The sequence below is a fragment of the Doryrhamphus excisus genome, chromosome 8, assembly GCF_030265055.1.
Source record: "Doryrhamphus excisus isolate RoL2022-K1 chromosome 8, RoL_Dexc_1.0, whole genome shotgun sequence".
NCBI classification, from domain to species: domain Eukaryota; kingdom Metazoa; phylum Chordata; class Actinopteri; order Syngnathiformes; family Syngnathidae; genus Doryrhamphus; species Doryrhamphus excisus.
This window is the reverse complement of record NC_080473.1, coordinates 16,945,572-16,960,095: the sequence shown is the minus strand read 5'-3', so window position 1 is coordinate 16,960,095 and position 14,524 is coordinate 16,945,572. Positions and strand designations below refer to the sequence as shown.

General features: G+C 42.3%; 1 protein-coding gene across 5 annotated transcripts in view; it reads left to right on the top strand.

Moving 5' to 3' along the window:
• The window catches only part of LOC131134774 (neurobeachin-like), a 189,247-nt gene that overhangs the window by 147,528 nt on the left and 27,195 nt on the right, over nt 1-14,524 (top strand). For all 5 annotated transcript variants that reach the window (XM_058080375.1, XM_058080378.1, XM_058080376.1 and 2 more), the window contains 5 exons: nt 1,310-1,427; nt 1,515-1,617; nt 2,588-2,703; nt 5,563-5,675; nt 14,074-14,214. In XM_058080375.1, the coding sequence (XP_057936358.1) occupies nt 1,310-1,427; nt 1,515-1,617; nt 2,588-2,703; nt 5,563-5,675; nt 14,074-14,214 (591 nt within the window). The remainder of the gene's footprint in view (nt 1-1,309; nt 1,428-1,514; nt 1,618-2,587; nt 2,704-5,562; nt 5,676-14,073; nt 14,215-14,524) is intronic.

Genomic DNA, 14,524 nt, shown 5'->3' with positions numbered 1-14,524 from the left:
ACAACTAGCCTTTAGAGATATCCAGTGCGGGTCCTAAGCCCAAATGAATGGAAGGCTTGCGTCAGGAAAGGCATACCGTTGAAAAAGTAAAAAAAAGTTTGACCCTGGAACAAATGAATTCACTTTACATTATTTCCAATGGTTAATGAAATAGTTTAAAAATTACTTGAAAATCATACATGTATTCCACATGCCACCTGCGAGCTGTAAAACATTCCCATGATGCATTTCAGCATTATGCACGGTAATCGTAGAACATCTGGCCAGTGAGAAAAGGATGGGGTGGGGTGGGGTGGGGGCATAAAAACGACCCTCACCTGCCGTCCTCTCTTACCAAGCAACCCCACCCCCTATAGCCTCCTCCTTTGGGCCGTTCTGTCTCTATGACAACTGTTTGAGTCGGGGATGGGAGCTTGGTGCAGAGGTGTCAAGTCAGGGGGAGGGGGGGGTGCATTACCTTGGAGGAGAGCATCAGGGGATGCGGCTCTGCACATCCGCTATCTCCATCTAATCCAATTTTAATTGAGCTCCAGAGATTTTGGCGGTGGCGTCGGGGTCGAGCCCGGGCTATTCCGTGGAGAAATTAAGGCGGAGGAGCGTGCTCCCGCCGCACACTTCCAGCGTGTCTCTATTTTAAATGAGCATTAGCATCACAGCTGACCTAGCTTCAACATCTCACTCCTTCGTATAGTACACACACTTTTACCACCTCGCTGCTCTGTTACGTCTTTACTCACACACCAGAATCTGTGTGTGATGATGACCCCCAGAGCTGATGAGGTCGGCCTTCAGGACAAGATTGTTTCGAGAGAAGTGAGATGGAAAAAAGGGGGGGAAGTGTGAGGGTACCATTCTCACCTGTCAGAACAATTGTCTTACTTTTCTGTGTAGAACCCAGCCTTTGTCTGCCGTCTACATTGCTTTTCTTTTTATTGATTTTTTTTTTAATGTTGTTGTTGTTTTGTATGTGTCACACCCCAAATGGGGTCTCTTGCTGAATGCCTGGCTGTGCTCTCTTAACACTATGGAGGTGCCGTAAAAAAGCACTAAAATATAACACTACCTTTGGACCACAAGCAACCAGCCAATCGGTGGCTCGCACAAAGAGCTTGCATATCGGTCTAAATCTTCCCTCAGTGCTCCGTCTTCTAAAACCGCACAAATACATGAGTCTCAAATGCAAAACAGTGAAAGAAGATCAAAGTAAACACATTGGAATGGGAACATTGGCAGGAAGTAGAAGCCTACCAAAATAAAACCAGTAGCAGCATGCAACAATTATACACTACAATACCCTGGTGTTTTACAGGTCTTGGCGTACACCGAGGGTCTCCACGGCAAATGGATGTTTAGCGAGATCCGTGCCATCTTCTCCAGGCGTCACCTCCTGCAGAACACCGCCATGGAGGTCTTTATGGCCAATAGGAGTATGTCACATGATGCACTGTGCTGTAATGTTTAAAATATCGTATAGATTTTCGTGTTGAGGAGTATTTGAATGTGTCTGTTGACAGCATCAGTCCTCTTCAACTTTCCCGACCAGGCCACTGTGAAGAAAGCCGTGTATAGTCTTCCTCGAGTGGGAGTGGGCACCAGCTATGGACTACCTCAAGACAGGTGGGTCACATGGTTTCCAAGTCTCCCAAAGGTGTTTGATGGGTTCTTCCACAATAAACTCATACATGCATGCTTTTATATACTTTCTTTGTGTACTGGGAACAGAAATTGCCCAAGGTTTTCCCACAAAGTCCAAATCATTTAATCTCAGGTGAAATAAAGATTTTTAGCCATTTGTGGTCTATAACTAATTTTTTATTGGGCCAAAAATAAAATAAAATAAAAATGTCCCATCAGAATGCAAATATTAGGGATGAGGACCACAATACGCAAGATCAACTAATAATCTCTCATACATATAGATTTATATTATTTGAGTTATTTCATTGTTTAGAGGGCGAGTGGTTAGCGCGCAGGCCACACAGCTAGCAGACCCAAGCTCGATTCCACCCTCATGCATCTCTGTGTGGAGTTTGCATCTTCTCCCCGTGCATGTGTGGGTTTTCTCCGGGTACTCCGGTTTCCTCCGACATTCCAAAAACATGCTAGGTTAATTGGTGACTCTAAATTGTCCATAGGTATGAATGTGAGTGTGAATGGTTGTTTGTCTATATGTGCCCTGTGATTGGCTGGCCATCAGTCCAGGGTGTACCCCGCCTCTCGCCTGAAGACAGATGGGATAGGCTCCAGCACTCCCGCAACCCTCGGGTAGGATAATCGGCGGAAAATGAATGAATGAAAGAATAATTTTTTAGCATGCCCTGAACAATTTTGGATTGTTTGGAATTTTTTTTGCACCTTTTAAGGGAAAAAGTTTGGACACCTCAAATTTAGAGGCGCCTAAGATATCTAGTCAGACTCTCCTGACTGACTTAATTGTCATCAAATATTTGTCCCTATTGTGTATGTCCAAACTACCACTCGTTGTCCATGGTTACTGTGATGTATCCCATGATTGGGATTGAATGTATTATTAAGATTCATTTTATATTTTTTACCATTAATTTTCATCTCATTTGTGCTTTTCCAGGCGAATCTCATTGGCCAGCCCTCGGCAACTTTTCAAAGCATCCAACATGACGCAGCGCTGGCAGAGGAGAGAGATCTCCAACTTTGAGTACCTCATGTTCCTCAACACCATTGCAGGTAAGGCTTCATTTTTGCTGTAGGGTCTGTTTATAATCTTCCTTGAGAGTTGTTCCACCGCCATATAGCTGCCCGTCAAATTCATTGATTCTGATGTGTTTTCTTCCTTTTCCAGAAAGCCTTTATCGAAATGGAAAGTGTTATGTTTAAACCAATTATCTTTATGTGCATCTTAAGTGTAAGAGTCTCATGACTGCAAGTTTGGCCGCCACCGTCAATAAGCATAACACCGAAGAAAGAGCACTCAGCTATGGCCTCCTTTCTTCGCCACTCCGCCTCGTCCTTAAGTGGTCGTCGACGCCGTTGCCGCAACAGACTTCAGTGTTGCTGTTTGAAGCGCACAAGTCGGTGCGGCACACTCGGCGGGATAATTAGGCTTCCTGAGAGCATACACGAGTGCGTCTGTGCACTTGTGAAGGCTCGCCAGTCGATTCTCTGATCTGAAGTGAAGCTAACAGGGGAGGCGAGCGAGGGCCGTGCGCTAGTCTGAGGGGTGTCATCCACCGTCTCGCTGAGCGCTCATGCATATTTATATTTAGCCGCCGCGCACTTGCGTTCGATACATTATTGTCAGCTAATTAGGTGGAAGGCAGACAGAGGAAAACATGCAGAAAATTCATTAAAAATCCTTGGTAATGACCCGAGCTGACAGCGATGTCAGAAAGCAAGCAGACAGGCGGGTGCGGAGTGCTGAGAAGAGGTGCGAAGGGGAAGTGGTAGTCTAATTAACCACTATTCCAGTATTATTAACATCCTGACACCCCCGACACCAGCTACGCCAGCACCACGACTCTTTCCTCCACACCGATGCAGCTTCTTCTTCATCTTAACCTGAATACTGAGGATGATGTTTCTCGCCTCCACCGACTAAATGTCGCCTTTTAAAATGATACAAACCCCCCACCCCAGAAGGGTTCCTCAACAATTTAATCACTGTATATTATGAATGCAAAGGTTATTTTAGCACTAGAGAAGTGAAGCTCACAATGGCCTCATCTTGGATTTTTTTGTGTATTTTAATTAGGAAATTCAGCAATTTTTTAAACTGAAACGATTGGAATCTTTAAAGGAAAATCCACGTTTCTGACCTATAAATGTAGTCAGAATATTGTCGTGTTAAACCATGCCAAAGTTTCTGATTATGAGGTTTGCACATTTGGAAGTGAGCCCTGAAAGAAGTTTGGGATGGCTCCACACCCTGGTTTTCAAAAGGCACGGTAAAACAGCCCCTTTGTGATGTTACAGAGGGGCGTACTGCCTTATATGGTGTGTGTGACCAATCACAGTGGAGTGGGCATGCCCGGAGGCGGGCCATGGGTAGAATAAATTAAACACACCATTTTAGCAGGAAGCACAATCTAAGGAAATTCAGCTGAAACTAAAAAGTTTTCTGTGCAGGTTATTGTGTGTAGCTGCTCTATAGGACACCACAACTCAATACAAAGGGTCGAAAAATAAGTAATATTGGTCACCCTTAATAACTTCATAATACATTTCAATTCACAGATATGAATATTTCTTTTCTGTGATTCTTTTTACTTTGTGGGGCTCTGCCTAACATGCCGCCTCTAACCGCACGTCAGTTGGCGGTTAGTCTTTTGGGGTTTAAACACTTCATTGAGCACCTGAAGTATCGCTACTGCCTCAACACTGTGGCTAAAACTATACATAAACAAAAAAATGGGTAGGTTTTCCTCATACCTACTATTGCTGACTATTGTTCTCTGTTTGGGTAACATCACTTGATACAGCATTTCCTGTTGATATCATATTCATATGCATTTAAGTGCACTTTGATACTTCAAATAGCGCCACTGTCATCTTGTGGAGCTAATAAACAATCTATCAGGAGGTTGCCTTCAGCCATGGCTGTTGATGCCAGTGGTCTGTAACCCGTGTAAATTAGAGACCCCTGCTGTTTGTATTCTTGTGTAGACTACAGAACTGGCAACTATAGGAGATGTGGCATTGAGTTGAATAGAGATCTTAATTGGAGCATTTTAGTATATGGCAAAAATTGTGAGACACACCTCCTAATCAATTAAGACAAATTAGCACAGTCACACAGCAAAACTCATAAAGGAATGCTTGGGCGAATTTAGTGTGGAAGAACTTTGGAGCACTGTGATCTTGGACCTGACAAATGTTTCTTCGTACCAAAATTCCCACATATACCCACCAACATCTTGTTGGAAGTTTTCTCCAAAGAGTGGAAGCTGTTGGACTGCAAGCATATGACTGCATGTCCCCCCTAAACCTTTGAACAAAGCATCGTCTGCACCGAACAAAGCCAACCTTTCCTACTTAATGTGCATTGTTTCTAGTTGCTGTCATTAGGAGCAGTGGTAATGAATCCAACAAAGTGTCCTCAGCGTTACAGATTAGTCTTGACCCCGCAGCTGTTTTGCGTCTCCGCAAAAACAAAAAGCACGACTTAAAATGTGTTACCACAGCTTCCCATGGATTTCTTCCGACACGTTTTGCCATCTGAAAGCCATATTCCTACGCCTGCCAGATCACGCTCACATCTGGTCAGTGCGCGGATCAAACTACCAGACGTACAGAGTGGAGCTTGACCCTCTGCTGGCTGATACAGTGCAACTCAGCAGGCGGCGGCACAAGGAGCACACAAAATATTTTCATGTAGCACACTAGCGCTCACCATCATACTCCCCAAGAGACTGGAAGCGCGTCTCGTTAAAGGCTGGGAGATTTGTGGGCTTGTCGGTATGCAGCATGCTGATCCTTCTGGAGCGGTGGAGGCCTGCGGTGAAGTCTGCCCCGCTTTCACCCCCTCTAGTTTCCCCCCTGGCAGCCTTTCATCACTCACACATTTGTGATGTCTCTCCATGTGTCCAGGCCGGACTTACAACGACCTCAGCCAGTATCCCATTTTTCCCTGGGTCCTCGCCAGCTATGACGCAGAGGAGCTGGACCTCACCCTGTCGGCCAACTTCAGAGATCTCTCCAAGGTACTGCAGATTTTAGGCCAGGGCTACTCAACTACATACTGTATAATGAAAAGGGCCACCATTTTTAAGATGTAGGGGCCCAAAGGGCTGGACACGCTCTGTCCCATAATGCTCACTTGACACGAGTAAGCACATTTTGAATGTTTTTATTTTATATGACTTTCTACAGAATTCTAGAAAAGAACTTGGTGTTTTAGTATAACGGCTAAAGGACATTTGACAAAAATACAGTGCAAGTCAATTAAATGACCTGGTTCTTAATTAGGTCTTAATTAGGTTCTTAATTAAATCAGATTTCACCTGGTTTACAGTGGCCAGCATGCAGTCCTTCATCATCCCTGCAGCGCTGAATCACTCATAGTTGTCTCTCAAAGTTTTACATTTGCAGACTGAAGATGAATGACCAAATCTGAATGTGCCGCCACAGTTTATATTCCATTACTAAGTTACAAAGTAAACACATTGGCTTCCCTGTTGCATTTTCAGTCATTTTGTCCAATCCAGAGTCCAATTTTAGTATCTATCGAACAGTTCATGTAGTATGTATTCTTTTTCCTTTCTCCTTTCAAGCACTGTGTCATACACTGATGAAGCATTCAAGCACATCAGCACAAATAGTTTAGACAAAGAAGGTGTATAACGCTATTGAATTACAAGTTTTACAATAGGATTTTAATGTAAAGGTATGGGAACCTTGAACACAGGATGAGGGCACGGTTTAAAGGAAGATACGGACAGTTTGTCTAATGATGATTGAACCTGCGGTTGACACAATAATGTTAGAGTGAAACAACGTTCCCATGTCTCTTCCATTTCTTCCCCTCCTCCCTCCACTCATCTGTGTTTTCTTTTCTCCACCAAATGTAAAAATCTTGTTAAATGTTCATTTATCCATTCCTTTGTCATTTATATGCATTTTCTACTCCTTTGGCAAATATTTATGGGTGCCTGATTAATTGGATTTACATTATTTCTTATGGGGGGAAATTTATTCGGGTTTTGAGTTTTGTTGGACCTTTTGAAATGCCTTAATGAAGAAAACCAAGGTTCCACTGTACTGCATACTGGCCATGTTCATTCCGTTCCTGGGTTTTTAGGTTGAATTCCAAGTGGGTCATCCACTCAAGTGTTGATGTTCCAAGTGTCCACTTTATTGGGCTTCCCCTTGACTGGTTAGATCACAGATGCATACAACATTGGAAAATAATCAAATAGCAACAGAGTGATTTGGACAGCGTTCATTTTTTCACTACATGAACTCTATTACCTCTTTGGCTTGACGGCTTTTTGTAGTCTCTTTCAGAGTCAAAATAGATTGTGAAGCGGCTCACTTTGGCACAAACTTTGGCCTGGTTAACATGTTTCCCACTCCCCTTCCTCTCTCTCTTTCGCTCTCACTCTCATACTGCAGCTCACTGACCTGAAAACATTCACATTCCTGACTCAAATCTCTTTTCTGACTCCACACTGCACTTTGTCATGGCCAAACACCACAGATTCTTTTTAATGCATTGCTCAGATTTTTAGAATGTGAATCACATTCTGGTCTACTGACAAAGACTTACACAAACAGGGCATGGAAAAAAATAACAGGTATATATTAAGTTGAGCTTTTCTGACAATTCCGGAAAGGCTTGTTTTTAATTATTTGTATTCAATATATGAAAACTGATTGGCTTTTGTATGAGTTTCCATTTCGTATTAGCTCAGCCAAACTCTTCTTAAAGTTCCATTATGCTAAAGGAAATCGTAATCGGAGACGGAGTGGTTTAGTTTGTTTTGAACATGCTTAACAAAGTTCCATTAAAGTACAACACATATTTATGCTCGCCCAGTCTGAAAAGGAGTAGGTCTTGGCTAAAGATTGTGCGGCCCTTGAATATAATCTAAACAGATCTGTCTCTTAAGTATAAGATCTCTTTAAATCGGAATGTAGTTGCATACTTGCAGTTCATATTTACTGCAGCTGTGAGTGCAGTAATGTAACTTATAGAAACAGGAAGAGCTGAAACAGAAAAAGTTCTGACGTTTGACCAGGTGGGCCAAGAAATCCAGTGTTTATGACTGATTGTGTGTACAGTATGTGTGTACTCGGTTAGGACCGTCAGCCACGTGAGCTTCCCTCTGGCCACGTGGAGACAGTTATGTATTATAATGTATTCCACTGACATCCTCCCATGCTGTTTACAGGCCTGAGCTGCCTTCATTAGCATGAGTTCACAGCCCCGATCGCTTGACAGTTGTCCTTGGAACCCCGCGGCTCTTAACTCCACAAGTTCACACCGCTCGGTACGCCCTGCCGTTCAATAATGGATGACACCGTCAGACGACTAGACCCTGATACCAAAAACACTCGACTCAACCTGCACAACTGACTGAGATCTAATATTAACTGCAAACTACAACCACAAGAATGAACATATCGTGAAATCAAAACCTAATCTCTGATGGACATCTCGTGTGGAGTTTGCATGTTGTTCTTGTGCATGCGTGCATTTTCTTCAGGTGCTGCCACATTCCAAAAACATGCATGCTAGTTCATTGGCAACTTTAAATTGTGAGGTATGAAAAGGTATGAATGCAAGTGTGAATGTTTTTTTATTTTTGCCCTGTGGTTGGCTGGTGACCCATCCAGGGTGTACCCCATCTCTTGCCCAAAGTCAGCTGGGAGGCTCCAGCATACCCTCATGACCCTAGTTAGGATACATGGCATAAACGATGGATGGAGCCTATAATTATCAATTACAAGACATGTTGTATTTTATAGTTTAAATGCAAATTTTAATAATGTCAAAATAAGCTCACATATGTCATGATGAAAAATTATCTGTATGTTTGGGTTTCCTTTTTACGTAAAAAAATATTATATTCTGAACATCACCACAAACAAAATGATGACTTGTCCTTTTTGTTCCCACACTTGAGAAGCACATTAGCGACTCATTTGTCACTCACAGCTGAGTGTGTGATGATGGACAGCATAGTTTTTACCATCTGCAGTCAAACACACGCACAGTGTTTCCCAAACAAGCGTGTGCTCGCTGCTGCACCTACAATTAGCTGCTGCTTGCCTATTCAGTCAGGTGTGAACGCTGCTGCTGAGCGCTGTCGTGCATGCAACCCCCAGGCTGGAGGCTGGCTGCATATTTGAATGTCAGACGATCATGAAGCGTTGTGCGTGGGTCGTAATGATTATTTCCTGATGCGGTGACAGGTGGATGACAGATAGGTGGGACCTCATCTTGCTCATAGATGTTAAATGATGTGATGCAAATTCCTTATAACTGAATCATGTTCATGCTGGGATACATGTAATGTTATGGCTGTGATACTAACTCCAAATCTGGAACACTGAGGCTGACTTTGCCTCCAACATACGGTGGGAAAATGCTTACTTTAATATGGTGTGTGTTAAGTAAAGACATATTTCTGGTGTAAAGCCTTGGCAAAAAACAAATCCAATAACCAGTTTCATGAAATACTTTACTTTCTTTTGATATTTTGTTGTTCTTACAAAGTATTATACAAGGAAACAGTATCTAATAATAGAATTGGGTTGGCAGGTTCATACAAGTTTGGACACCCCTGTTCTTACCTGTATGGTACAAATTAATCACTAATTAATGAAAATGTCCCTATGGGAACACATTTTTCAAAAATCATATACTGTATCTCCAAATATAGTTAGTTACTTTTATCCCAAATAGAATTATAGATTTTGTTTTCTTTTGGGTTATTTTAGATAACAAGAAAAATAAGTGAGAAGTGTGTACCGTGGCACAGCATATCCACGACCCTAGTGAGGACAAGCGGAATAGAAAATGAATGGATGGAATTTGTGATTCCAGCTTTTCCCATATTCATTCATTCATTTTCTACCGCTTATCCTCATGAGGGTTGCGGGAGTGCCAGGGCCTATCCCAGCTGTCTTCAGGCGAGAGGCAAGGTACACCCTGGACTGGTGGCCAGCCAATCACAGGGCACATATATGTTTTTGGAATGTGGGAGGAAACCCACGCATGCACGGGGAGAACATGCAAACTCCACACAGAGATGCATGAGGGGGGAATGTGGCCTGCACGCTAACCACTTGGGCACCATGCAGCCCACCTTACAAATTTTTCATCCAATATTTTGTCAACTTTAACTGGTCTCAGTTCATGAGTTAATGACTACAAGAACAGCTAGTAATTAGACAACAGCTAGTACTAGTTTTTAATAGAAAAAAACACCCTACTGATTTTGTGTTTGCCGAATCCAGCGTCCTAAAAGTGAATCAAAGAAAAGCAGAAGTGTGCAGGACATAAAAGAGGACTGTAACACGCTGTCTAATGTGTTTGCCAATGGAATCATTGTGTCCCTCCAAAGTCAACAACACTTTGAGGGTGACTAAGTCTTTGGTGTGGGTTTAGGACCAGGAAAATGACATGGTCCCGACTAAATGGAACCATGTGAACATCAACTGAAAAAACACGAAAGCTAGGGAAGTTCACTCTGGCGAACACGGACCCTTGGAACATCACATTTAGACACAGTCAGTATGTCTGCAGTGTTGTTCCTGCTAGTGAAGGGAAGTGAAAGGCTGCTTATACTGTGTAGGAAAAGACAGAAACAACACTCAGGAATGACAAACATCATTTTCTAGTGACGTCTCAGTCATAAGACATAAGATGTTGATAGGACCGTGGCCACCTTTACATTCCCTATAACAGTGGAACCTGCTTAAACCGCCAACCCGTCTATGTCTAAAACTATGTCCCACCATGTTACAGTACCGTTGACATTCAGTACATGGTGGACCCCTTTCCTGGACATAGTATGCAATTTGAGAGCCATTGGGGTCATTTGAAATGGAAAAGTGGTTCCGTATATGTAAACGTGTTATACTGTAGCAGCATGAAATGACAGCCATGTTTATGGGCGCCACACACGGGACTCGACAAACAACTGCAATTGGCGAAACTCACCGCCAAACACTGGGAATTGTATGAGGCTCTCACGGTTTTGATTGGCCGACAGACGTGGAAGGAAATTGGGGGTTTCAAAGTGGTTTAGTAGAGGAAAAGCAGCTGGTGTTGATCAAGTACTCTTGCTAGTACCGGTTCTTGCTAGTTTGGAAGATAAACTTACATAAATGAATGTAAACTTACCTAATGGGTTTCCTCTGCTCCCATGCCTCTGTTTTTTCTTCATATATACATATTCTTTTTTAGAATTGTCAAATAGTTCCGGAAAATCTGCCACGGATAGTATTACTTTTTCCTCCATGTTTACCAGTGAGGGCATGCTGATTAGCATCCTGTCCTCTCATTGGTTGATCAATGAAACTCCCACTGATCTGTCGTCGTCTGGCCAACAGCAATGAAAAATTTAACGTTTGGTAAAGTTTCTATTTAAATTTTGGCCAGCTATGTTATCATCATATAGTGAGTCGCGAGGGCGTTGATTAGCAGTTTTCACTGCAGTGCACAGAAACAACCATGTCTTCACCAATCAAAACAAGACCAATCTGAACTACAGGAGCTGAACGACAAATAAATCCCAACTACGTAGGACTTCTCATACAATAAGCATCCCTTCCACTGTTGTCGTCCAAAAGAAGCAGGAAGTGCTATCTCAATGAACTTTGCAGCTCACAAGGAATTACGCTACAGCATGTTGCTATGTCAGGGCACGTCAGGGTCGCTACCACTCGGCACAGCGGCATGCAAGCTTAGCAGTCAAAATGAATCAGATGTGGTTCACAATGCCACTGGAGAGGTTTGAGGAAAGCTGCATCATGAGCAGGGGACGGAGGTTGTGGCTGCATTAAACATCAGCATCCGTCTTTTTTTGTTTGTTTTACTTTTTACTTTTTTTACTTTCCACATAATTATATAAAAAATTGCACTGCTTGGTTTTGTTTTGGTATTTACAATGCACCACGTCCTCCCCTCCTGTGAAATGCCCCTTCCAGTGTGCAAGCTAACCACGGAGATAAAAGTAAGTCTATCCATCCATCCATTTTCTGTACCGCTTATCCTCACGAGGATTGCGGCCGTGCTGGAGCCTATCCCAGCTGTCTTCGGGCGAGAGGTGGGATACACCCTGGACTGATGGCCAGCCAATCACAGGGCACATATAGACAGACAACCATTCACACTCACATTCATACCTATGGACAATTTGGAGTCACTAATTAACCTAGCATGTTTTTCGAATATGCGAGGAAACCAGAGAATCTTATTTATGGTAATAACTTTTATTATATTTTAAAACTATTGATTATTGTTCTTTTATTTGATTATTTTGGCTTTTGAGGTAAACTCTATTTTTGATATGGTTTTGATGCCATGTCTTATAAAGTACACATACATCGTAATATTTGTTTGTGTGTTTGTTTATTTATTTATTTATTTATTTATTTATTTATTTATTTATTTATTTATTTATTCATTCATTCATTCATTCATTCATTCATTCATTCATTCATTCATTCTAACCAGAATGATAATTATATTATATTTTATACATATGGGGAAGGAGATTTTTAGTCAATGTTGGAACATAAAACTAAAACCTGTCATAATTTCCGGTCATTATTTGTAATTTTGCTCTGAAAGCGTACAACTGTGTGTGTGTTTTTTTTTTTTTTTTTTTTTCCCTTTGGCGGTGGTTTCACTTTCACGTGTTCTGAAGGCAACAAAATGGCTCCCATTAAGCATACGCTTAGCAGGAATAAATTGCTTTTCTCTGCTTTTTCAATCAAGTCTGCCAATACAAAAGCCTCAAAGGCACGTTGGCGTCAATATTAATACACTCTATATGACCCAGTCAGTCACAGTGGGGGGGATGATCTAATCGACGGCAGCTTTCTTACCTGATGGTTACAAAACATGAATCCACCATTGTCTTCATAATCTCATATATTGGACACAGGGACAGTCACACAACACACACATACAATCTCTCAATCCAAATTAAACACAACCATGCCCCCCCCCCTCCCATTCCGCCTCCAGATTTAATGGCAGTCTGCATGGATGTTAGCACAATCAAGTAGAGCGAAAGAGAAGTTTATTGAGATTCGCATGGATTTACGAGGTGATAATAGCCTCACATGTGACTCGTCTCAGCCCAGCTGGACCGTTGTGCAAAACCGCAAGACGTCTCACACTCAACTAGTTAAAAAATAAAAAATGGAAGATGGAGGTGTATGACTGAACGGCATAACCATTACAAGGGGTGTAACTCTACGCCATAGTCATGGTTAAATGCCTACCTTTGTTTTAAGGTCGTTGTTTGCTTTTTTTGGGTAAGGCAAAAAAATGCAAAGCTTTTGTGTCAACTGTTTTAACATTTAAAAAGAAGCAAAAATAATAGATAATAGTTTACAAGGTTTCTTAATGCACTTAATACGTACCGCGTGCCTGTACTGTGCAGAAAAATCCAATTACGAGTGCATGTACCCTTCCATTCCTAATAGTTACAGTACATACCGTATAAAGCCAACTCATTTAGAACACTGTAATTGTGCTTAAAGGAACTTTACAATGCCAACGTTTCGGTTTATTTCACTGACCTCAGCATTTGACCGAGACTGAAACAGAAAAATGTCTTTTGTGTCAACATAATCATAAAATAATGAGCCGTGTGTTCTAACAGCACGTACAGGGAATGACACCTTCATTTTTTGCTGTCCAGGAAACCTGGCGAGGCTGCTCGATGTTATTTTTGCCAAGGATTGAAGCTGTCATATTTGGGGAATGTTCACCTGACAGATGGTTGAAGACGGCTGCGGTCGGGGAGTGTTACATGCACCCTGCTTGCTGAAATGTTAAAACAGAAACAGATGAAAGCTGACGGCTGATCAAATGGCAAATTCTTCAAACCACTCGATACAGTTCACTAATTATTTCAGTATCCAGTATAACGATTTTTATGCGTTCGCCAGGTGAATAACTAATATCATTTTTTGCAATGTTAACATAACATGGGAAGCTTTATGTAATCGTGTTTAGATGACAATTGATGTGTTTATTTAGGGTTATTTAAGTGCCTTTACTACCCACCATTTTGTGTGCCTTTAGCTTTGATGCTAATGTGTATGTTTGTTAGTGTGTGTGGCTCCAAGGATAAATGCTATTGTGCACTTTATCCTGTTTTTATAAATAGCTACGGTATACACTACACTGCTAACATTACACTCTTTTTTTTTAACAGCAACATCATGCTTGGTTAGCTTACTTGTTGAAATGATCATACTTAAAGCTCCTACGTCTATAGCTGAAGGACAGTTTTTTTTTTGTTTTTTTTTAGCTGTATACATAGGGCTATGCTCTAGAGACAGACATTACGGTTATAACATCATTTCTAAGTTAATGTTGCATAATTAAGGCTGCTTGTTTCTTCCCTACAGCCTGTGGGCGCTCTCAATCCAAAGCGCGCCGCCTTCTTCACCGAGCGCTATGAGTCATGGGACGACAATCGGACGCCACCTTGCCATTACCAGTGTCACTGCTCCACCGCTGCCTCCACTCTGCATTGGCTCATCAGGATGGTGAGGAACACCCCCCAATCCCCTCCACTTTTGCTTTGCCAAAATGTATCCGGCGTCCTCTGACAGCTTTTCATTTTGCAGCCTGCATTAGTGCGTCGTCACTTGTCAGGCCTGATGATGCTGTTACTTTGAGCTCCGTCAGCTCGTATAGCGGGGCCCCCCCGACGTCTCCCATCGGGTTTCAGGCGTGGGCTGGACCAATGGCGCTCCCCAAAACACATTTCACAGGCCAGTAAACCGGCATATGTGAACTAAATAAAGAGTGGCTGGGTAATGATTTACAGAGGGGGTGTGGGGGCGCCGTGACAGG